This window comes from Cavia porcellus, unplaced genomic scaffold, assembly GCF_034190915.1.
Source record: "Cavia porcellus strain 051 isolate PalLab524CR breed Dunkin Hartley unplaced genomic scaffold, mCavPor4.1 scaffold_12, whole genome shotgun sequence".
NCBI lineage: Eukaryota > Metazoa > Chordata > Mammalia > Rodentia > Caviidae > Cavia > Cavia porcellus.
In genome coordinates this window covers 15,482,359-15,505,121 of record NW_026947495.1, presented here as the reverse complement: position 1 = coordinate 15,505,121, position 22,763 = coordinate 15,482,359, and the positions used below count along the sequence as shown (strand labels likewise).

Genomic DNA, 22,763 nt, shown 5'->3' with positions numbered 1-22,763 from the left:
AAAGGCTGCTGCTAATGACCACTAGCTTCCAGAAAGGAACCAGGCCTGGGGAACAGGACAAATCACAGTGTGCTCCTGTGGACACTCGTGAAGAGCAAAGGAAGCGGAAGAAGGGGCCTTGGGTCTGCTTCTGTGCTAGCGGGCTGGGAAACGCTGAGAATCTATGAAAAACCTCCTTACCCACCTCTGAGGGCTGCTGCTGAGCCTCCAGCTTAATCTCCATGCACAAGGTAGCAGGGTGACAATAATCCTGACTGTGTAATAACAGGGCCTTTTAAAAGGCGGGAGGGAAAGAGCAGAGTCAGGTAGTGCCCTGTGAGAAGGATGAAGTGGCTTTTGCTGGCTTTGAAAATGCAGGGAGGGGCCCCAGGCTACAGAACAGACAGGGCAGCCCACGGAGGATGAAGAAGGCATGGAAATCGATTCTCCCCTAACGTCTCCAGCAAGGAATGCTGGCCCACTGACACTGTTAAGTCAAGTGAGACCCACCTCGCACTCCTAACCAACTCTAAAATATCTGTGTACCTAGTTTTGGGTTTTTTGTTTTGTTTTGTTTCATCTTGCAAGGTTGGGATGGAATCTAGGGTATCACACACGCTAGGCATGCATTCTACCACTGATTTATGCTCAGTCCTTTTTTTTTGTTTTCATTGATGGTCCATCAAGTAATCTACAGATTGACCTATCAATCAATTGATCATGATACTGAGGATTGAACCTGAGGCCTTAACACTGCGCTACACCTCTGATCTTTTTATTAATTTTTTTTTCCGAGTCAGGATCTCTCTAAAGAGCCAAGGCTTGACTTAAACTTGTGATCTTCCTGCCTCAGTCTTCTGAAAATGGATCACAGGGATGCACTGCTGCACGCAGCTTTGGTTTTGGGGTTTCTGTGTGTGTGTTTGAGACAGGATCTCACTATCTTGCTCAGACTTGTCTCTAATGCCTGGTTCAGTGATTAATGAGCATAGTTTTATGCCACTAACTATGGCACAACAGTGAGAAACAAATGCAAGGAAGGTTCAAGCTTCCCGGGATGGGGCTCCCCTTCCAGGACTCCTGACCGTAAGTGGTTTCTGAGGACAGTTCCTCTATGCCTCTGGCAAGAAAGACAAACTCCTGATGCTCACGCACCCTGCCTGCCTGGGCCAGCACCCCTCACTGACCATGGTGTGCCCATCCAGCTAGCCAGGCCCAAGGAGTCCCCCGAGCAGACCTGTGGGAGACAGACCCTCTTGCCACAGGGTCCCAAGAGCAGAGTGCTTCCCCAATTCCTCAAGCGGCCAGCACAAGCATGGTCCCCAAATCCCTATCAAGGGCTCTCTGGGTACCAGGCCCTGTGGTGGATGCTACAGAAGGCAACAGTACAGCTCTGTCTTCAGGGGCCTCCAGGGTCATGGTTCTTCCTGTGGGGATTTATTTCCACATCTACCCCCAGGTCAGAAAAACCAACTCAGAAGCAGCTTTCTCTCTCATGAAGCCTTGTCTAAAATGACTCACTCTTGACCTCCAACCCTAGGAGGCAGAATTTTGTCAGCTGGTTCCAAATTCACCTTGATGTGAAGAAGGTGAGCAGACAGGCACCGGGGCCAGGGACTCAGCAATCCCTGCCTAAGAGGTGATAACTTGCACTGCAGTTGTCAGATGATACAGGTCAAGCCTTTGGGGGACAAGGCCATCCACATGCCTTGAGAATGACTGTGGTAGCCCTCCCCTCCTAGGGTGCACAGGACAGTGAGCTACTATCTTCAGAAAATGATCAGTCCAGAAAGAGAGATGAAAACAGTGACGGGAGACTGCAGGGGATGAGACAAGAATGGAAGGGACACGAAGCACCTCGGAGAATCTGAAAATGCATCTTTTCCTGAAACTCTCCTCTCTCCCTCTCTCCCTCTCTCCCTCCCTCTTCTGTGAGTGTGTGTGCGTGTGAGTGTGATACCAGGGGTCAAATACAGGGCCTTCCATGTGCTAGGCAAGTACTCACCACCACTGAGCTACACCCCAATCCTCTTTTTCTAGGACAAAGCCAGTGTAGAGAATAACATTTGTATCAGGTAAGGCACACAAGGTGGAAGGAGGTGGGCATGGCTTCACAGTCTGGAGAATCTAGATGTGAGACTCTGCCAGCACATCTAAAGTGCTGGGGGGGCGGGATCTAAAAGTTTGCAAATCAGTCATTCTTAGAAAATCCATATGGAGCTAAGCACTGACATCAGAGACCTCAACATTTCTGATGAAAACTGAGCAGGTATTGCAAATGAGAAGACGTCCCTGTGTGGACAGAAGCCCTGGGCTAGAGGAATGCCGCGCTCCTGGCTCAGCCTCTAGGCACCATCGCCAACGTCACCCATGCGGCACTGCTCAGATGTTCGGCAGATGTGCAAGCAGGAAGTCAGGAAGCCATCCTACCTTGAACACCTTGATCTGGCAGCTAGCTGAGTGCAGGTGCTCTGTGTACTCCCCATTCTCGTTCTGCTTGAACGTGTCAATCTGCACCCGGAAAGGCACTCCCTTCTCTCCCCCGTGCTTCCTGGGTGTGAACTCCGTGCTGATACAGTGTACCTAGGAGAAGATGAGGGGTGGGCGGTCAGGTGGGGGCAGCTGGCAGGTCTGGGCTCCCTTGGGGGGCTGCTCTCCATCCTTGCTGCCTCCTTTTTGCTCACCTAGACCACTCCACCAGACCAGGGGCCTCCTTGTCCTCCAGCTGCAAGACACACCTGCTGCCTCTGGTCCTTTACTATAGGGCCCCTGCCTGACACACTGAGAACTTGTCACTGCCCCGGGCCACTGTCCCTGACAACCCCACTCTGGCTCCTGACCCAGGGACCTCTCCACTGGCAAAGCCAGACTGCAGGGCAGAGCTCTCAGCCAAACCCTGACCTCTCTCTAACTGCCCTGGAAACACAGCCAGGCTGGATGCATAACCAGAATGCTGGAACCATTTCCACATTTCTCATACACTTGATATATATTTGTTATAATATTGAAGCAATATTGTAGTAATATATATATACTATTAAAATATGTAATAACATCATAATAATGATTCTTAAGCACAAAATAAAAATATTGTTTAAGAAGAGATTTCTTGAGTGATTTCCATGGGACAGATACTGCATTAGCATCTTTATATTCATGATCTGATTTACAAATAGATGGGAAAACTAAGAGAAATGAAGTGCACCAAGGATCACATGGCAAAAGCAAGTGAGAGAGGCTGGAGTCCGCAGCGGCCACAGCCTGATGAGCTCAGCTGGCGTCTGGCGAGGCAGGACCCATCCCAGGTGGAGAAAGAAATAACTCACTCAATAGTAGAAACTATAATGGAAAAAATATTTACTTTCCAATTATCTATGCTAGGAAATACTGATTTTTTAAAAGCTTATGTAAGCAGAACCTAAACAGAATTCTAAAACGTTGCATATTTTTTTCCTGACCCTACTGACCACCTTGCTCTGTAACTAAGGAGGGATCTTGCTGTGAGGCCTGCCCATGTGGGCTGCTTTGCAGAATTTGTGCCCTGAATTCCAAAGCTCCCCAGCTCACTCACCTGAATGAACGCAGATGCCCTCTTTGCAGGGTCCCATAAGAACTCAACTGCGTTCAGCTGGGTTGGGCTGGCCCTGGGGTCCAAGATACCAACAGACAGTGGAATATCTGTACACACACATACACACACACAAAAGTGCAGGTGTCAGCCTCTCCCAGATGCTCAGGGACGGGTCCTCGTTACAGGTCCAAATTCCTTCACAATTTGAAATACCCAGTCACCAGCAAGCTCTTAGGAGAGCTCATCCCATTTGGTTTTGCTACAGAAACACTGTGGCCAGATGCCTGTTTAAAGTCTTCCCTGATGCCACAAACACTTGTACCTTCTAAATTCTGAAACTCACCTGAACCCAAGGGCTGGAAACAAACAAATGAAGGCTAGAACCTGAGTCCTCAAAATTCTGTTTGCGTTGCCCCATCCATTTCTATAATGTCCACCCTTCCTTGTGTAGAGCCTGCTAGGAATTCCCTGATGACAGGGCTTTCTGAGTGCTTCAGGCTGGAACTCACCGATGTCCAGGATTCGGTCTCCTGGCCTGCTCCACCGCCAGCCCTCCAGCTGTTGGTGCTCTGTGTACTGCAGCCGGCGGTCGTGGAAAACCACTCGAATGATGCTCTGGGGAAGTAGGCGATGAGGGAGACTGGCCATGGGGCCCAGGGGAGCCCAGGGGAGCCCAGGACAACCCTATCCACCTCCCCAGCCCAGTAAGGACAGACCCAGGGTCCCCACATTTCAAGGCCTCTCCCGTCCTCGGTATCCATCTATTACTCCCCCTTAAGAACCCCAAGAATACTCAGAATGGTAAGAATAATGACAACATTTTTTATTTTTTTCAATACTGGGGACTGAATCAGGGTCTTTGCCCTGAACTACATCCTCAGTCTTTTTAATTTTTAAAGCAGAAGAGGGTCTCAGTAAGTCACTAAATTTCCCAGGCTGAACTTGAACTTGTGACCTCCCATCTTCACAGTGGTGAGATTACAGCCGTGTGCCACCAGGGCTGGCCTAATGACTACCATTTATCCTAGGACTGCAGAGGGCTTTACACACATGTCTGGTTTAGAAACCCTCCTTGCAGATGAACAAACTACAGCTCAGAAAGGTTCAGTAAATAGCAAAGAACCACAGGCTACTCCATTAGTCCAAGCCTTTCTGGCCCTGATGCTGCCACCCTGTTGGCTCCCCTGTGGAGAGAACAGTATGGGGGCTTCTGTGTACCCCTGAAGGCCAACGGCCAAGCAGAGCACCATCTTTTCCTCTGAGGCCTTTCCCTACCCCCAGCAAGCCCAGGTGCTCAGGCCCCTGCCAACACCCAATTTCCACCCCAGCAAGGCTTACAGGGCTCACCTTGACATATTTTGTGTTCAGATCTTGAAAGTCTCCCAACTTCCGGTTCTCCAGCAGTCGGATTTCATAGGATTGACCTGCAGGGAAGTTAATGGTACAATTTCCACTTCTGAATGTTTCCAAATTTGGGGCTCACCCAGTTAGCAGCCTTCTTATTGCACTCAGCACCTCCCCACGATGGCATCTTCTGGAACCATGCCACACTATCAGAATCTGGAAAGTGATGCTGATGGCATACATTTCATAGATCCACAGACTTTACTGGGATTTCCCTGGGTTTTACATTCACTTATATTTATGTTTTCTTTCAATCTGAAACCCAAATCTCAGTAGCTGCCTCCAGGTTCAGAGGGGCAAAAGAGAGAAGAAAAAGTCTACAGCCAGCTGAGCTCATTCTGGAGACTGAACCCCCAGGCTGTCTGTTCAGCCTGGTAGACACTGGACACCCCAAAGAGTCCACTGTGGGGGATTCTTCATCTTGCCAGTGGCCAAAGGAATAGATGCAAGAAAATAAGTTAGTGTTAAAACCCAGAACCTGACTCTGGGTCTTTACAAGGAAGCCACGTACACACCTGGATGGAGAACATGGCACTTAAGTTGACATTACTAGTCACCACTCCTGCGAGCAAGCTGTAAGGAAGATGCCTGTTAAACATTGTCTAGTGGCAGAACAGAAAGCATTCTCCCCAGTTAAAAGAATTCCATGTATTTGCAGGTGTGAGGTTCAACTCAGTGACATATACCCAACATGAGGGGTGACAGAACACAAATGGAGAAAAGATCCATCTGTAAGCACAACACAAAACTCAACAGTATAAATAACCTGCAGAAAGCTACACGCTTTACAGAATGTCAGATACAAGCTGGATAAAAAGGATACAGTATGTTTCGGGATGGAAGATAAATGATGTGTATCAAATGCAGTCCATTTCTCCCAATATAAATATTACACTCCAGCATATATTATAGCTAATGAAGGATGCTTTACAAGTAAAAGAATAAATTATTTAATCAGAGTAGGAAAATCAAATTTTTTTTTAGTATTGAGGATTGAACTCAGTACTACACCTATGTTAAGCAAGTGCTCTATTACTGAGCCACACCCCTGGCCTCTTTTTATTCTTATAACTATAGACTGGTCTGAATAAAGATATCTCTCGGGGATGGCATCTTATGGAACTATGTCACATTATCAAAACCTGGACAGTGATGCTGATAGCATACATTTCACAGATCTACAGACCTTACTGGGATTTCTCTGGGTTTTACATTCACTTATATTTATGTTGTCTCTTAATCTGAAACCGAAATCTCAATCTCAATCTCTCTCTCTCTCTTTTTTCGCTGTCTCTGTCTCTGTCTCTGTCTCTGTCTCTCTCTCTCTCTCTCTCTCACACACACACACACACACACATACACACACACAATTTTATATCACTGTACAGACTATTCAAAGTACAGCTTCTCAGTGGGGTGTGGTAGTGCACATCTGTAATCCCACCACTCTGAAGGCTGAGACAGGAGGCTCAACATGATTACAACACCAGCCTGAGCTACAAAGTGAGTACAAAACCAGCCTAAACTACACAGCGAGATCCCGTCTTTAAAACAAAAAAAAACAAAACAAAACAAAAAAAAACAAGATAGGGGCTAGGGATTTAGCTCAGCAGCATAAGCGCCTGCCTTGCAAGCAGGCAGTCGTGAGTTCGATCCCTGATACTGATAAAAAAAAAAAAAAAAAACAAGATGAAACTGTACAGATTCTCACTTCACAGCATATATCAAAATAAATTACCACCAGATTAAAAAGTCAATTTCTTAAGTAGGGGAGGAAAGGGACATACTAGCCAAAGGATATAAGTGTGTTATACAGGAGGAATAAATTTAATAAATTTAATAGATGCATTGTGCAACATCATGAATATCAATAAAAACAATAATGTATCATGAAATATGGTAAGAGAATGTATGTCAAGCTTTCTCACTATAAAACACTACTATGTTGGATAATACATATACTTAATTAGCTCAACAGAGCCACATTATAATACATACATATTTCAAAACATTTTAAAACTCAATTTTCTAAAGTTTTATTTCAGTATCAGTGATGACTTATCAGACACTTAATAGGAAAGGACTTTGGGACTGAAAAATCAATGGAAAAAAGGAAACCTAAATATATAAAACATAAATCTATATATGTATATAAATGTAAAAAACTACTTACTACAAATAACAAACTAGGAACCACAAACCTACTGGCTAACAGTTACTAAGTTTTCAGAAGCAAGTGATTACTTAAATACAAAGGCTGAAGTATAGAACAATAGCAGAACACGTGCCTAGAATGTGCGAGGCCCTGGGTTTGCTCAATGCACAGAAAGGAAAGAAAAGAATCCTAAGTGCCTTGTTTTAATGGATTGAATGTGGTCATTAACCAGATAGCTCTGACCCTCCTTCCATAAACCTGGGAATGCTGATTCTGCACATGTATTTGTGAACACAGACTTTAACCGATAAAGTAAATTCATGATTCTGGGAGGAGGTGATAATCCCAGATTACCTAGGCAGGCTCTAAATCCAATGATGAGTATCTTTATTCAGAGCCAAAGAAGAGGCAGTGGCCATCTGACCACAGAGACAGCGACTGGACTGATGTGGCCACAAGCCAAGGAATGCAGAAGCTAACAGTAGCAAAGGAATCACGTTCCCTAAATCCTCAGAAGGGGTCCAGCGTGTCCCTGGCAATTTCCTACTTCCAGCCTCCAGCACAGTGAGAGAATACCTCTCTGTTTTTGTGCATGTGTGTGCATGTGTATATGTGTATGTGTATTGTTAAAGCCAGGGACTTCACATTGGGTTACAGTCCCAGCCCTTTTATTCATTTTTTACATATTGAGGTCAACATACGTTTAGTAATTTGTTACAGCAGGCAAAAGAAACAAATCTGTCAACACTCCATACCAGTGAATAATGAAATAGGCAAAGAATAGGAAATTAATTCATCCTGAATATCTGCTGAGCAGCAATGACATGCCAAGCTCCCTGAATCCTGAGCACACAGTAGTGACCCAAATGTGAACCCAGACCTTGCTCATTACAGCTCCTGCGATGCTAGCTGCTCACAGACAGGACTGCCCAGCCAGCTCTGATTCAGTCTATACAGTTATCTTAGAATGCGACGGGCACACGCTATGCACACAAGCACATCACGTCAGTTTGCTCAGGGGACTTGCTAGGTGCCAGTCCCAGGAAAACCCCAAACCCTCATGCTGCTCACCTTCCTGCTCAGAGACAGGCCTTAAAAGGGTGGTGATGGCCTAATCAGAAGGATGATTTTCTAAAAGTGGCAGATTTTTAGATACATTTCCGGGCTTCTGAACCAAGAGTCCAGTACGCCCTCGCCATGGACATGAAAAGAGCCCTACACACCCTAACTGGTTTTTCCAGTGTTCCCTGCCTTCCCTGATGAAGAATGTAGATGGTGCTGGCAGAGGCCCAAGGGCCAAGTGGTCATTATGTGAGTTTACAGGTGACCCAGGGGCCAGTTATTACTGACCCCAGGATTTGCAGGGCAGTCTCAATTTGGGCCAGGAAGAGGGGCACTGCCTGTTCCCAGAGAGCCTTATTCCACTTGCCTAAGAGGCAGAAATATTGAGTGAGACCTAGATGCCAAGTGGCACAGTGCTGAGCAGAGGACACATAATCCAGGCTTCAAAGGGCACAGGCCTCAGCTCCCAAAAGGCTGCTTGCCAAGTAGACAACACTCATGGCCCTGGGAAATTCAGTTTACACGACTTTGTGCACCAGCAGGGGCGTGACCCCAGAGGAGGGCTGTGGCAGGACCTTCTCCCAATGTGCCATCCTCCCTTGCCCTTAGTTTAAGGTCCTGCTTCAGCCACATTGCCCCTCCCCAACGCTTCCTGCCCATGTCTGCTCAAGGACACACACTGTGACGGCACCAACTTGCTCACATCGCACAGCGCCATCCAGAAGGCCCCCAACCAGTTCACACACCTGTCCAGGAGTGAGGACGTGGAAGTTGAACTGACCTAGGGTGCTACTCAGGCACTGACTCACCTGAACCCCAGGATGGATTAGCAGCAATAAGTGTCACAATGGCTCCTGGACAGGAGGAAGCAGAAGCCCAGAGAGGGGACCTGACTAGGGAATGGTCACTCAGGTAGGTGCAGAATCTAAGTGTGTCTCCAGCACCTCCCAAACGATGCTGGATCCTCCTGCTGGGCACAGAGCCCTGCAAGCACCCAGCACACAGGAGTCTCTTCTGCGGTTTCCTGCATGAGAGGTTCCACCTTGCTCCCCTTCAGGGTATCACTGTGCCTCCCAAGTTTACATCATTTCTATTTATTTCCCAGATTCTAAAAACTGATTCTAGAGGAGGGGGAAAAATCACTACAAGACATAGTAAAAGTAGAGCCAGGCATATTGTGCACGCCCATAATCCCTGCACTCAGAAGGCTGAGACAGAAGGAGCTCAGTAAGTTCAAGGCTAGTCTGAACCACATGGTAAGACCCTGTCTCAAAAAAAAAAAAGAAAAGAAAAGTTCTAATTCTGTTCTAATTCCAGAGCTGTGAAATCTAGAGACATTTTTTAAAAAAGACGAGCTCAGTGGTACAGTGTTTGCCTAGCAGGTAAGCATGCCTGAGGCACTGGGTTACATTCCCAAAACTATTTTTACAAAAAAGTGAGAGAAAAGGAAAAAAGTTCTATAATTTTAAAATAACCACTGTATACTGGTTGCCACCCAGCCCTGGGCCAGGACATGGCTCAACTCCTCATCTACAATTTTTCACTTCATCCACTTGATAATCCTAGGAGAAAAACCTATGGCTGTCCACTTTATAGCTGGGGAAATGAAACTGCAGAGAGGGTAAGTGTCTGTTAAAGATCAAGACAGGGTGTGTCTCACTCCCAAGACTGAGCTACCAAACCACCACCTCACACTCACAACACACCTATAGGATGTATAGCTGTGGCACAGGTCCCACATGGATCCAGTATGGCAAGAGGCTGGCCATTCTATTCCACCCGAATTACCTGACACTCATTTTATATCCTCATCCTCTTCTACAGATGTAACCCTCCCCTTCCCTTCCAGCTCAAATCCCTAATCCCCAGTGACCTTGATTCTGACTGATAGGCAACCACCCTCTGCCATGCGCCTGCTCATGATGGACCAGTCCCCCTGTACCGCATGGCTCCATGCATACAGTACGTTCACAGACTGAGCGAAGTTATGGCAACCAAGACTGTGTTACATTTGGCATGAAGACACACAGACCCACGGAAAAGAACAAAAAGCCCAGATTAGACTTACATATGTGCAAGTTTAGTAGATGACAGTGACAAAAAAGATAGTCCATCTTTTTTCAGGAGTGTGGAGCAGATGGTTATCTATATAGAAAACAACCCTGACTTCACCCTGTATTAACTCATACATTAATTCTAGGTGAATGAAGGATAAGACTATAAAAACAAGACCTTAACATTTCTGAAGAAAATATGAGATTATGATGGTGGGGTAGGAAACAATTTCTTAAACTGAAGACAAATGTACAAATCATAAAAAGGAAATTTTTCATTAAAAGTTGGATCTTCTCATAAAAGTGCAGTCTAGAAAAAGTTTTGTTCCCCAAAAACCCTACAAATCAGAAAATCTAAAAAAGAAACAATATTAAACAAAATAGGCAATCAGTGGTATATACAAAATTAGTCACAAAAAGTTTAAGGCATGAAAACCAAAATAGTCCATTTTTATAGCTAAATATGCATAGAATAAAAATTTTAGAACACTCATGGAAATTACCAACACAAGTTTTATTTATAATATCAGTTTTATTTCAGACAGTGTTAAAACAGTTGGGCTAGAAAGGGTTAAAATCAGAAACAAATTTGGCAAAGTGGAAAAAACTATATTAGGCACATGGATGTTTGTTGTCTTAAATTGAAACTCCAGATACAGTGAAGCCTTGATTACCACTCAATTTGATCCAAATTCCTGTTTGAACACTGGGAAATTTAAGAACTGAATATATTTTCCCTATAAGAAATAATAAAAAATCAAATAATTGATTCTGAGACCCTAAAATTAGACTTATGCATTCATTTTTCCAGGACTTGAACAAATTTCCCAATGATTTCTTTAACTCTATTGTGGGTCTCACAGTTTTCCTCTTAGCTTTACTGCTGGTATCACTTTCTTTGGAGTCACGGTCACAATCTCTTATGCATATAAAGCACACACACAAAAAGAACAGTAACAAAGGTTTGACTACACTAACACAAGTGCTGTGTGTTGTCTGGTGAGAGGGTCACTTGGACGCTGAGTATGCACGGTGACACATGGCCCGGGACTCACACTCTGGTTTTTTCAAGGGGGATTTGCAGTTGACACTTGAGCAAAGTAATGAACACCAAGCAGAGTCTTCTTTTTCTTTTTCCAACTCTGCTGTTTCAGTAGTGGAAAGTTTGATTGTGGAGCTGTTTGACAGTACCACTGCACCCGCGTCTCTGTCTCTGTTTCTGTCTCACACACAGACAGAAATAGAAGCAGATGCCATTCTGTGCTGCACTGCTACAGCTCTGTGTTTCTGACTTCCCACCTAGCTGAGGGGGAAGGTCCCTGGGACTGTGCTTCTGGGACACCCGCCGCATCATCTGTGGCAGCTGCACATTAGGGTTCCGGGTAGTGCGGTACTCATTCACACGTCTCCCAGGGCACTGCACCCTGACTTTATTTAATCAATTCACTTTCAATTTCTGCACCACATCTTCAGGTAGAAAAGCATAATGACATGCCCTAAGTAAGCATGAACTGCAAACTCAGAGATAGGTCGCTACCCATGTGCTGCAGGTGCTTGACCTTGCTGACAACACAGGTGTGGAGCATTGTCACTTACAGGCCACTGGTTTCCGCCATCTCTAAAATGTAGGACATGCTGGGATGCAATACACAGGGCGCACCCAGCGGAGCATGTGAAGCTCAGGGGGGTCCTGGCATGGGCAGAAGGAAGTCGCCAAGAACAGGTGGGGAACCAGACAGGGCATGTGGCACTGGAAAGAGGCTTCAAGGCAATTCCTGCAAAGAGCTGGCCCCACCCTCTGCTCTGAAACTGTAAAGGCCTTGTAACCGCTAGCAGGGAAAGAGCCCCAGGTCACTCTGTGGTGTAAACCAGCCCTTGGCAGGTAGCTGCAGCCCAACCCAGGGACCAAGGTGACCTGGGAAGGATAGCAGGAGCAGAGGCAGCCTCTGACCCCACCCACCGGCAACTCATTACCCCTTCCTGCTTCAGCCTGGGGACATCAGGCCACACTGTCCCTCCTTAGGGAAGGGCCCTCAACTAGACTTATGCCAAATGCCACCCCCACCCAGGAAGGATGGCTTGGAACCTGCGCCAAGAAGCCCGGCCTGTAACCCAAAACTTCCTCCACTCCATCTTCAGGGAGGTGTGCACATTCTCCGCCTTGGCCCTTCCTCTCTCCACCTGCTTGGGAGCAATGGGCTCAAGGACAGGGACAAGAGACAAAGTAAAATACCTGTGTCTTGCACTGGCATCATGCCAGGTCCCAGGCAGCTGCTCAGTAAATTTTGTGTTCTTCCTCTTCCCTCGAGCAACCTGTTATATCCCATCCCTTCTCTGTGGCCCAGGCAGCGGCAAGGTTTTCTCGTAAAATGCTAGGCAGTAGCTGTTTTCAGCTTTGTGGACCAAAGGCTCTCGATCACAGCCGTTCTGCCACTGCAACAACGAAGCGGCCACAGATCACACAAGGAAGATCAGGCCCAGCAGAGTTCCACCAAAACGACTCTGAACACTTTCGCATAATACCGCTTTACCACTGGCTGGTTCCCTCACTTCCTGCAGCAGTCTGTCCCTCTGCCTGATTCCTCAGGGGCACTTCTTACATAATGAGGACGGCACAGCTTCTCCAGGGCTTCCCCAAACCTGACCCCTTAGAGCACAGGCAGGTGACAGGGTTGTATTTAACAGTGGCCAAGTCTGACACTCAATACAGTAAATATGAGAGAGCTGCAGCTATGCAGCCAAACAAGAGGAGCACGAACTCTTGCTCTCCCTCATGAAGGGTTAAAGAAATGCCAAACGAGAGCAGCACAATGCCTGATTGTCTATCAGATCAGCATTTATAGAAAACAGACTGTTCACATCCCGCGAGGGCAAAGACGTGGAGCAATGTGTCTCTGCCTCACACATGTTGGAAGGGGACATCAGACACACAACTTATTATCAGCACCAACAATGCACACACCTGTTGGCCAGCCGCCCCATCACAGGACTCCAGTCTACAGAACTGCCAGCACAGGTGCTGAAAGTATTGGTGCCAGGCTGCTCAATGCAGCAGCGCTGTGACAGCCAAGCACTGGAAATGACCTCTGTGGGCCATGATCGTGTTACTACAAAATCCTGGAACACCCTTCAGCTGTTACAGAGAGCCAGGTATTCTCTACATGTTTCCACTCAGGAAGCCGAGCTGGCATCATGTGCTTCTTGGGAGGGGGGTCGGGAAGGGACAGTGTTACACACTCATTACCCCGTCCCAAAGGGTGCAGCCTGTATCTGACCCCAGGAAAACATCAGGTAATCCCAAAGGGATAAATGATTGCATTGTCTCCAACTAACTCTCAAATGATTCAGAAAGAAAAAAATACAGATGACAGCAATATCTATAATCAATATATCTATAGCCATCTCTACCTAGAGATGTATACATACAGACACATACATAGAGATATACATATCTATATTTGCATCTCTATGTATTAAAAGCATATGTGTGTGTGCATGACAGAGATAAAGCAAGTATGGCAAAAGATTAAGAAATTTTTAAAATCTGATAAAAGATACACAAAAATTCACCATATTAACTTTTTAATTCTTTCATAGTTTGACATTTAAACTTAATTTTAGTTAAAAGTTAAAAAGAAATTTAAAAGAAATTTTAATGATCAATTAAGGTCATTCTGAAAATCAGGCAGACTTAGATCAGTAATAGACATGAAAAAATAAGCCCATAAGTATACACAAAACAAGGTACTAAAAACCTAAAAACAAGGTACTAAAACCATGCACACCATGTGTCTGGTCTTCTTTTAAAACAAGTTGTATACATTGTAAAGTGTTTGCCTAGCATTTGTGAGGCTATGGGTTAAAAACAAAAATAAATTAGTAAGTTATATATGTATCTCTATATTTGTGAGTCTAATATATACATCCAACAGTGAGTAGAAAAGCACCTTTCCCTTTTAAACTACATACAGCTCAAAAAAAAAGTAGGGACATAAAAAATCAAAATGTATTGCTTGTGAATTTGAGAAACATACAAAACAAAGAAAAAGGAACAGGTGCCTCATAGTATATGCTCACAAACACAGTGACTAGTATTTATTCTTCTGGGGCCAGATTAGATCCAGGAACCAATCAGAGAGGTGGGCATTTGGAGAAGAGTCCAGTTAACAGATGCAAACATGCAAATCACGTCAGGAAAGCAGAGGAGGTCCTTGTGATGCAGGGTCTCACTGGAGACCACCCTGAAGGAGCCACAGTAATGCAAGACTATACCTACTGTGCAGAGGAAATGAAGCCCTAGAGAGATAGATTTGCCTGGGATCACACTGCAAATTAGCCTAAAGACTGGTGCCTGGACCAGGACAAGAAAGGGAGAAGGGAGTCATGGTCAGGTCTGATCCAAGGGGTTTGGGTCCAGTCTCAGGATCCAGATGGATGACCAAGGGCAAGTGTTTTGGTTTTTGGCAGTGCTGAGAATTGAACCTAGGACCCTCAACATGCTAGGCAAGTACTGAGCTATATCGCCATCCTCCAAAGACAAGTTCTCAACCCTTCTGCATCTCACATTCAACACGGGCAGCACTCTCTGCAGAACTCCCGAGAGGATTAAATGAGATGATGCACTTCCAGCCTGGCAAGGGACAGTACTCCACAAGCGCAGATCACCAGCAATGCTTCCAAACAGCTAGGCTAGCAACATGTTCCTGATGAGCATGCTCTCAGCCACACCAATAAACTTCTCTTAAGCCATCACTACACTCCAATGACCCAGTCTCCTAAGGCTACAGAGCCAGGAGGAGACAAGCTGAGATGCATCCCCAGGAAGGGACTTCATGGGGCCACCCAACTAAGTCCTGGAGATAGCTGCTGAGGTCATAGACCTTCCCAGGATAGCCCATGCCAGTTGGCCTGCCCTTCAGCTGTGCCCACCAGGTGCCCCTGCAGAATAACACAGACATGCCAAAGTGGCTCTGCCCAATGGGCAGAACCCAGAGCAGGACCTCTTGCCCAGATCACAGTGTTCCCAATAACAGGAGGCAATTGCCTGGGCCAGCCAAGATTTACAGGTTGTTTACTTTCCAACAGTTGCTGGTTTGGATCATTAATGCCACATAAAACATAATGGAGGCCATCATTTCCCAGAGAAAGGAGGGCAGGATGCCAACCACAGAAAGCACAATACTGCATCCACTGTGCCTGGCATGTATAGTTTGCATCGTATTTCCCTTTATGTGCTATTGTGCAGGTGCTCATGCAAGTGGCACAGGCATACAACCAGGAGACTACATGCAGCAGGGAAAAAGTGCCACCATTGACAGACAGTGGGACAGATACATGCATTTCAGGTTTCTGTGGATGTCAGAAGACCTCCGATATGCTGGGTGACCTTGGGCAGCCACATAATCTTCTCACAGTTGTGCAGGAATGTCATGGATGAGGCACCATGACTGGGACATAAGGATCCCAGCAAATATTTGCAAGATAATAAGCATGTGTGTTTAAAAGAATAAACTACATCCTGGAGATTCCTTGTAGAGTTGGGGCAGAGAAAACACCAGAGGAACCTGAAGCATCTCCTAGTCCACGAAGTGAGGCCATGAATGCTCAGAGAAATAAAACAAGAGGTAGAGGATGTAGCCACAGGGGCTCCCAATGGCCATGGCTAACCATCTGACCAACCAAATAAATAACAGTGGTGAATGTCAACCCACACGATAAAATAAATATCCACAAGTCCATGTTGATATAATAAATAAGTGATATCAAATATAAATGCAAGAAAAAGAAAAAAATTAAGTAGAGAGTTACCATTAGGCAAACACTATGGTAATAATTGGTGTAGCCAAGATCCATAAATGAATACTAAAGTCACAGGCAAAAGTTGGAGAGAATGCAAGCTATTGCACAAAGCTCTGTGTTTGATCTCCTGCACCACAAATGGATGAGGAGAAGGAAGAAAAAAAAGAAGAGGAGGCAGTGAAGAAGCTGCACAAATAGCCTCACTTTCAAAAAAATAAGCCAGGCATGGTGGCACAGGCACTCACGGTCATCTTAGCCCTCTGGAAAGCAGTGGTGGAAGAGTCACAAGTTTGAGTTCAGCCTGGGTAACTTAGTGACTTAGTGAGACCCTGTCTCAAAATTTAAAAAATCAAAGAAGGGTTAAGGAAGGAATTTGATGTGAAGACTCTGGGTCCAATCCCTAGTACAAAAGAAAGTGGGGAGAGAGAGAGAAAGAGACAGAAAGAGACGGAGAGAGACAGACAGACAGACAGAAAGGGAGGCATATAAATATGAAAAAGTACCTAACTTCATTAGTAACAGTTACAAATTAAATAACTGTAAGTTAAAAACAACCTACTACTCCCTATGTGTATTGGTGAAGTATGTGACAGAGCCCAGGCAAGGGTGCGTGACACAGGAAGTGGGGTGTGAACAAGTGTCACCTTCAGAGGTTCATCTGACATCCACAGAAGCCTGATGTGCTCACATTACTCCCGTTCATCTACATTTTTAAGACAAAAAGAGATTCACACCTTCCTGTGCACACAGGAAGACAACATGGAGCAGTGGGCACTGTCTTCGGTGGCCTGCAAGGGTAGCAGCTGGGTATTGGGTAGGAGTGACAGTCATACCACAAACCCTTCCACCCTGAACCAAATCAATGCATCAACTTACCAGGAAAATGAATTCCAAACATGAAGTAAAAAAGACTCCTGTGAGGCAGTAGGAGAAAGGACAAAAAAGAGTAGAAAACCCAGCCTCAGCTGAGGTCAGGATTGTGACTCAGGTACCTCCCCTCTGCACCCTGCCCACCCAGAGCCAGAAGGACAGGCAGCAAGGACTCTCTGAGCAGGCTGCTCCCCCAGCCCAGCCTCTGGCTGCAGAGTGGAGAAAAAGGTTCAAGGAGCAGTGTCTCCCATGGGCCCACCCTGGGTCCAGGTGAGCCTGTGACCAGGTCAGGCTGAGAGAGGGGAATGCAAAGCCCAGGCTCCAAGGTAACCAAGAATGTGTGTTCTGAACCTGCAATTCCACTCCTATCTCAGACCCGAGAGGAATGAAAACACAGTACCACACACAGAGTTGTACATAAAAGTTCACAGCAGCATTAAGTGATATAGTCCAGAAGTGGAACAACCCGAATGTCCATCCACTAGAGAATGGAATAAACAAACAGGACACCCACACAGTGGAGTACGATTCAGCAATAAAAAGGAATGATGCTCTGTGCACACCCAACACAGATCAGCCTTGAAGCCATGGCGCTGAGTGAAAGAGCCAGTCAGGGAAGACCACCACGTGTGCATCACTGTTAAGAAACACTCAGAAGAGGTGAACGGGTTCTGAGAACAGGGAGTACATAAGGCTGAGAGAGGGAATGGAGACTGGCTGCTAACCGGTGCAGGTTTGCTTTAGAAAGGATAAAAAAGTTCTCAAATTAGTTGCACTGATGGTTCATGTTTAATGGATTACACAATAAAACATTGAACTGTACACTTTAAACGAGTGGACTGTATGGTATGTGCACCATATCCCAATAAAGCTGTTTTTAGAAAATGTTTTAAAGAGAGATCAGCTGGGTATAGTGGTGTACACTGGAATGCCAACACTCAGCACAGCAGGAAGATTGCTGCGAATCTGAGGGCAGCTTGGGCTACACAGTGAGTTCAAGGCCACTGCACAGAGAGACCCTGTCTTAAAAAGAAGAAAAGAGACAAGATGGAGATACCTTTGCATGCTCTGGGGTAGGTTACACAACCTATTTGGACCTCAGTTTACCCACCTATAACATGAGAAAATGAGGATCAAGAGGCTAGATCGATGCTTCTCTAATTTCATGACTTTCACAATCACCCAGTAATCTGCAGGTAGTTCCAATTGCGTTTTCAGCAGCAGGCTCAAGGTCTGCATATCCCACAGTGCAGGTGATGCAGGCAATAGATATTTTAGGTGAAAAGTAGTAGGGACACTTTCCAAGGTCCTTCCAGCCCTTGCAGTGGAGGGATCCATGCCTGTCCATTCTGCAGGTTCCTAGAGCTCTCAGGCTCCTCTGACCATGCAGACAGGAGTTTCCAGACATGGTCACAGGCCAAAGACAATAGAAAAGGTCAATATTCCCCAGAGGAGACCAGCTGAGAGCTTCCAGCTAGAAACCGCAAAGGTCCTCAATCAACAAAGCTCCTCAACCCTGCAGTGTTGAGAAGGGTCACACCTGTGCACTGTCCAGTCCTCTCTACCCACAGAAGAAAGAGGTGGAGGAAAAAAGCAACCATCATGTATCACACCCGCAGTGCAGCTGCCCACAAGCCTAGGACACCCGAGGGCCAATTGCTGGTGTATTTAGTGACAACAGACCCCTGTCCCTCCATGGCTCACTTAAGCAGGCACATGTGCTCCTGGAGCACCCAAATGCTACCCTCAAGCCATTCTGGAGAGAGGTCCACACTGCAGTCCCAGAGGTCATCAGGAACCCAATACATGCATAGGATAAATCTATTCTACACAGCAGGCCTCAGTTTCCCCACCAGTTAAAAGAGGTTGGATGAGCCGAACCTCATGATATACAAAGGACATTCCTGTGTAAGACATAGGCAAGGGCAGAGCAGAAAATGGCCAGAAGGAGGCCTTGATTCCAGGCAATGGGTTTCTCTCCTGGATGGCTCTCCCCCCATGGGGATCTCTCCCAGGGACACAGGGTCCTGAGGAAATAAGGGAGGAGCATCGGTTTCTAATCACCATAATGAAGGTCTGTCCTCCCTGTGGTCTCCACAGGTTCCAAGCTGTCCAACCCAGGGCCTGGGCTCACACCAGGAAGGCCCGCTGGGCTCACTCCTGTGACTACTGGCACACTGAATGGCCCAGAAATGCTGTGGTTTCACTCTGGGCTTCTTCCTTTCTCTTGTGTAATGAAGAGGATGGGGCAATCATGTGGAGGGGCTCCTTTAGAACAAAACAAACCCAAATCTTTCTTCATTCTGAACAGGGCTCCTGCACATACTCACACCAGCAGTCATACTTCTGTTTTGTTTGTTTTGTTTTGTTTTGTTAAACTGGGTCCAAGCTATGTAGTCCAGACTGGCCCTGAACTTCGTTCTCGTCCCTCTGCCTCCCAGGGTGCTGGGATTTACAAGCGTGTGCCACCATGTCCAACTTGCAATTCATCATTCTAACCACAGTGCAGACCGGATCCTAACCCTGGTTACCCGAGACAAGAGTCCACTCTACAAAAAGAAAAGCAGCAAAGAAAAAAGCATGTTTCTGGGCACTTTGTTCTTATCTCCAGATATCCACAGAAAACAGCCCAAAGTCAGCAGCAGTACAGTAACCCCTGCCACAACTCTTGATGTAGCTGGACCTTAAATATGATGGGCCATATTATCCATAATCCCATTTGTGCCAGAGCAGAGTTTACTGTGTTTAGCCTCCCTGCTCCTCCTGCCATGGCTATGCTGGCTGCCAGCAATTTCTTGCATAAGAATGGGACACTCACTCCTGGGTCCAGCAGGCAGATCAAGTTCCTGGGGTCTACAAGAGTTGTGATGCCTCTGTGTATGATCATGGCTGTCCTACCAGGCAGACCATCATCAGCCCATGAGATGAAAATGGAGAAGACTCACCCAGCTGTTCTGAGTTGAAGAGGCCTACAGCGTCTCACAGAAAAACGTGCAACCACCCGGCAGATCTGTACTAAGCAGTGCCAAACCGAGAGCTGAATCATTCAAGGTCTGGCTGGACTTTAGGGCTTCTGTGACCTTGATCTGTCTCCTCATTTTACAATACACTCAACTTGGCAAGTAATCTCTGGGCTATTTCTCCTTTAGAATACTTTTGGCATTTGCAAGATTTTAATATGATTCTTAAAAATATATCATTCCCAGTTCATGGAACTTCCTGAAATTAGATCGTGTTAAGTATTACATTGGTTGAACATCCCTAATACAAAACCCAGACTGCTGTGATGTCCAAAACTTTCTGATCACCATCATGATATCACAAGAAAACTTCATACCTGACCCCACCACATGGGTCAGGTAAAACACAAGTGCATTAAAAATATTGTACAAAGTTATCTTCAAGCTAAATGTCTAAGGCACATCTGAAACACATGAATTTCCTGTTTGTCAGGCACAGTGGCACACACCTGCAGTCCCAGCTACTAGGGAGAGAGAGATAGGAGGAATACTTGGGCCCAGGAGTTCTAGGCCAATTGTGAGATTCCATCTCAAAAAACAAAGAATTTCATGTTTCAGTTTGGGTATGGTTACCATTTATATCTAGGTGTCTCCCAAAAGCGTCAAGCACTCATAGGTGGGGCTTTTGGAAAGTGAATGAATTATGGAGACTTAAAGCTGATTTGCTATCAGAAGGTGGGTATGGCCAGAAGAGGCTGCTCCCTGAAGGTCAGGAACTGAGCAACTTTATTTTAACTAGGGTGTTCTGCCTTGGAGCAAGGCAAGGTGCTATGGGCTGAAACTATACAAACTGAGCCAAAATAAACCTTTCTTCTATTTTAATATTTTTTAGTACCGACAATCAAACTCACAACCACGTGCTTGCAAGGCAGATGCTTATGCCACTGAGCTAAATTCCTGGCCCCTTTCAAGGAAAGTAACTGAAACACGCTCCATCCCCATGATGTCTTAGTGAGTAAAGAATACCCAAAAATTCCCAAATCCAAACAGTCTAAAATCTGAAATATCTCTGGTATTTTGGATAAAGAGGGATTGGATGGTTGTAATATAATTATATATTTACTGTAATATAATTCTACCTGTATTTTAATCTAATTAACTGGTTCATTATTACTTAAAACATAATCAAAGTTTGATATGATCATGTAGAGATCCTTAAAACATTAAAAATCATCTCTCATAGCCAGGGGTGGTGACTCATGCCTGTAATTCCAACACTCAGGAGGCTGACACCGGAGGATCATTGTGAGTTCGAGACCAGCCTGGGCTACAAAGTGAGCTCAAGGTCAGCCTGAACTGCATAGAGAGACCCTGTCTCAAAAAGGAAAAAAAAATCATCTCTCAGGGCTGGAGATGGAGGTCAGTGGTCAATGCTTATCTAGCATGCATGAGGCTCTGGATTCAACACCTACTACCACCAAAAAAGAAAAGAAAGAAAGAGAAATATTTCTATATACTGTGAAGTATGATTAACAATCTGTACAAGTAAACTCCTATTTATTTCAATTCATGTTAACTGGTTTTAAAAATAAAAAACAAAATCCCAATCAACAACAACTATACCCTAAGCTTAGTATTTTTACTAGTTTAACCTTAAATTCACAAATTTATTAAAAGTTGACACTTGGAAAAGTACATGTACCTTGTTTATGCTTTTGCTATGTGGTTGATAATATTCTTTCCTGATTAAACATTTTTAAAATAGACAAAATAAGCCAAGCGTGGTGGTGCACATCTGTAAACACAGCACTCAGGAGGCAGAGGTAGGAGGATCACTAGGAATTCAAGGTTAGCGTGGGCTACACAGTGAGTTCAAGGTGAACCAAAACTACACAATAGGATCCTGCCCAAAAACCCAACAACAAAAATAAATAAATAATAGGCAAAATAAAGTATCCACACATATAAAATGCGTATATATTCACACAACACCTGAGACAGGTGCTATAACTATTCCACCAAAAATAAAGGCTGATAGGATTAATAATGGGGAAAAGAAGTCACAATTTGAATCCAGGTACAGCGAACTCCAGCATCACTGCTTTCTCTGAGCAGCCCTGTTTCTAAGAAAGGTTCACGCATATGTCACTCAGACAGGTCTTACCAATACAGGAAAGGGGTGGGTTTGCCCTCCAAATTTGCTTTACATTATTAGGAAGACATAAATTAATGAACAGAAAGTTCAGCAAGATAAAGGTAGCAATTTATTTATTTCCAATACCAGAACTCAAACCCACAACCTCATGTTTGCCAGGCAGGCACTGTGCCATTAAACTAAATTCCTGGCCCAAATGTAGCAATTTAACAAAATCTAATAATCTGATTTCTTTTCTCAAATTGGTCTTTAAGTGGAAATATTTTTGAAATTTAACAATGACAGTAGATATCTTTTTTAGCGGGGTACCAGGAATCAGACTCAGGACCTTGCTAAGTTGAGGTAGGAAGTTGTACTGTGCCACTGAGCTATATCTCCAGCCCCAAAGGTAAATATCTTATAAAGCTGGATTTCCTTCATGAATATACAGAAGGCTCTTATTTTGCATTTGTGTGTGTGTGTGTGTGTGTGTGTGTGTGTGTGTGTGCATTGCTGGAGTGGTGCTTGGGGACTGGCACAGTCTAGGCAAGTGCTCTACAGCTGAGCTATATACCCCAGGCCTTTTTTTTTTTTTAAAAGACAGGTTATTTTATCTTGCCTGGCTGGGCTGGAATTCATGGGCTCAAAGAATTCTCCTGCTTCAGCCCTCTAAGTACCTAGGACAACAGGTGGGTACAGCTACACCCTTGTTCTTTGGAATGCTACAGATTATTCTACTCTGTGAAGGTCCTGCATCCAGTTAGCAATTGCAAGG

The 22,763-nt window shown here is 45.3% G+C and overlaps 1 protein-coding gene across 4 annotated transcripts in view; it reads right to left on the bottom strand.

Moving 5' to 3' along the window:
• Tfcp2l1 (transcription factor CP2 like 1) overlaps positions 1 to 22,763 on the bottom strand; it is a 60,659-nt gene that overhangs the window by 26,524 nt on the left and 11,372 nt on the right. For 3 of the 4 annotated variants that reach the window (XM_063258927.1, XM_063258925.1, XM_063258926.1), the window contains 4 exons: positions 4,898 to 4,974; positions 4,060 to 4,165; positions 3,551 to 3,657; positions 2,410 to 2,562 (listed from right to left, as the gene is read on the bottom strand). In XM_063258927.1, coding sequence (XP_063114997.1) covers positions 2,410 to 2,562; positions 3,551 to 3,657; positions 4,060 to 4,165; positions 4,898 to 4,974 — 443 coding nt within the window. Of the gene's footprint in view, positions 1 to 2,409; positions 2,563 to 3,550; positions 3,658 to 4,059; positions 4,166 to 4,897; positions 4,975 to 12,458; positions 12,659 to 22,763 lie in introns of all 4 variants that reach the window. The other variant, XM_063258928.1, reaches the window with a different exon arrangement.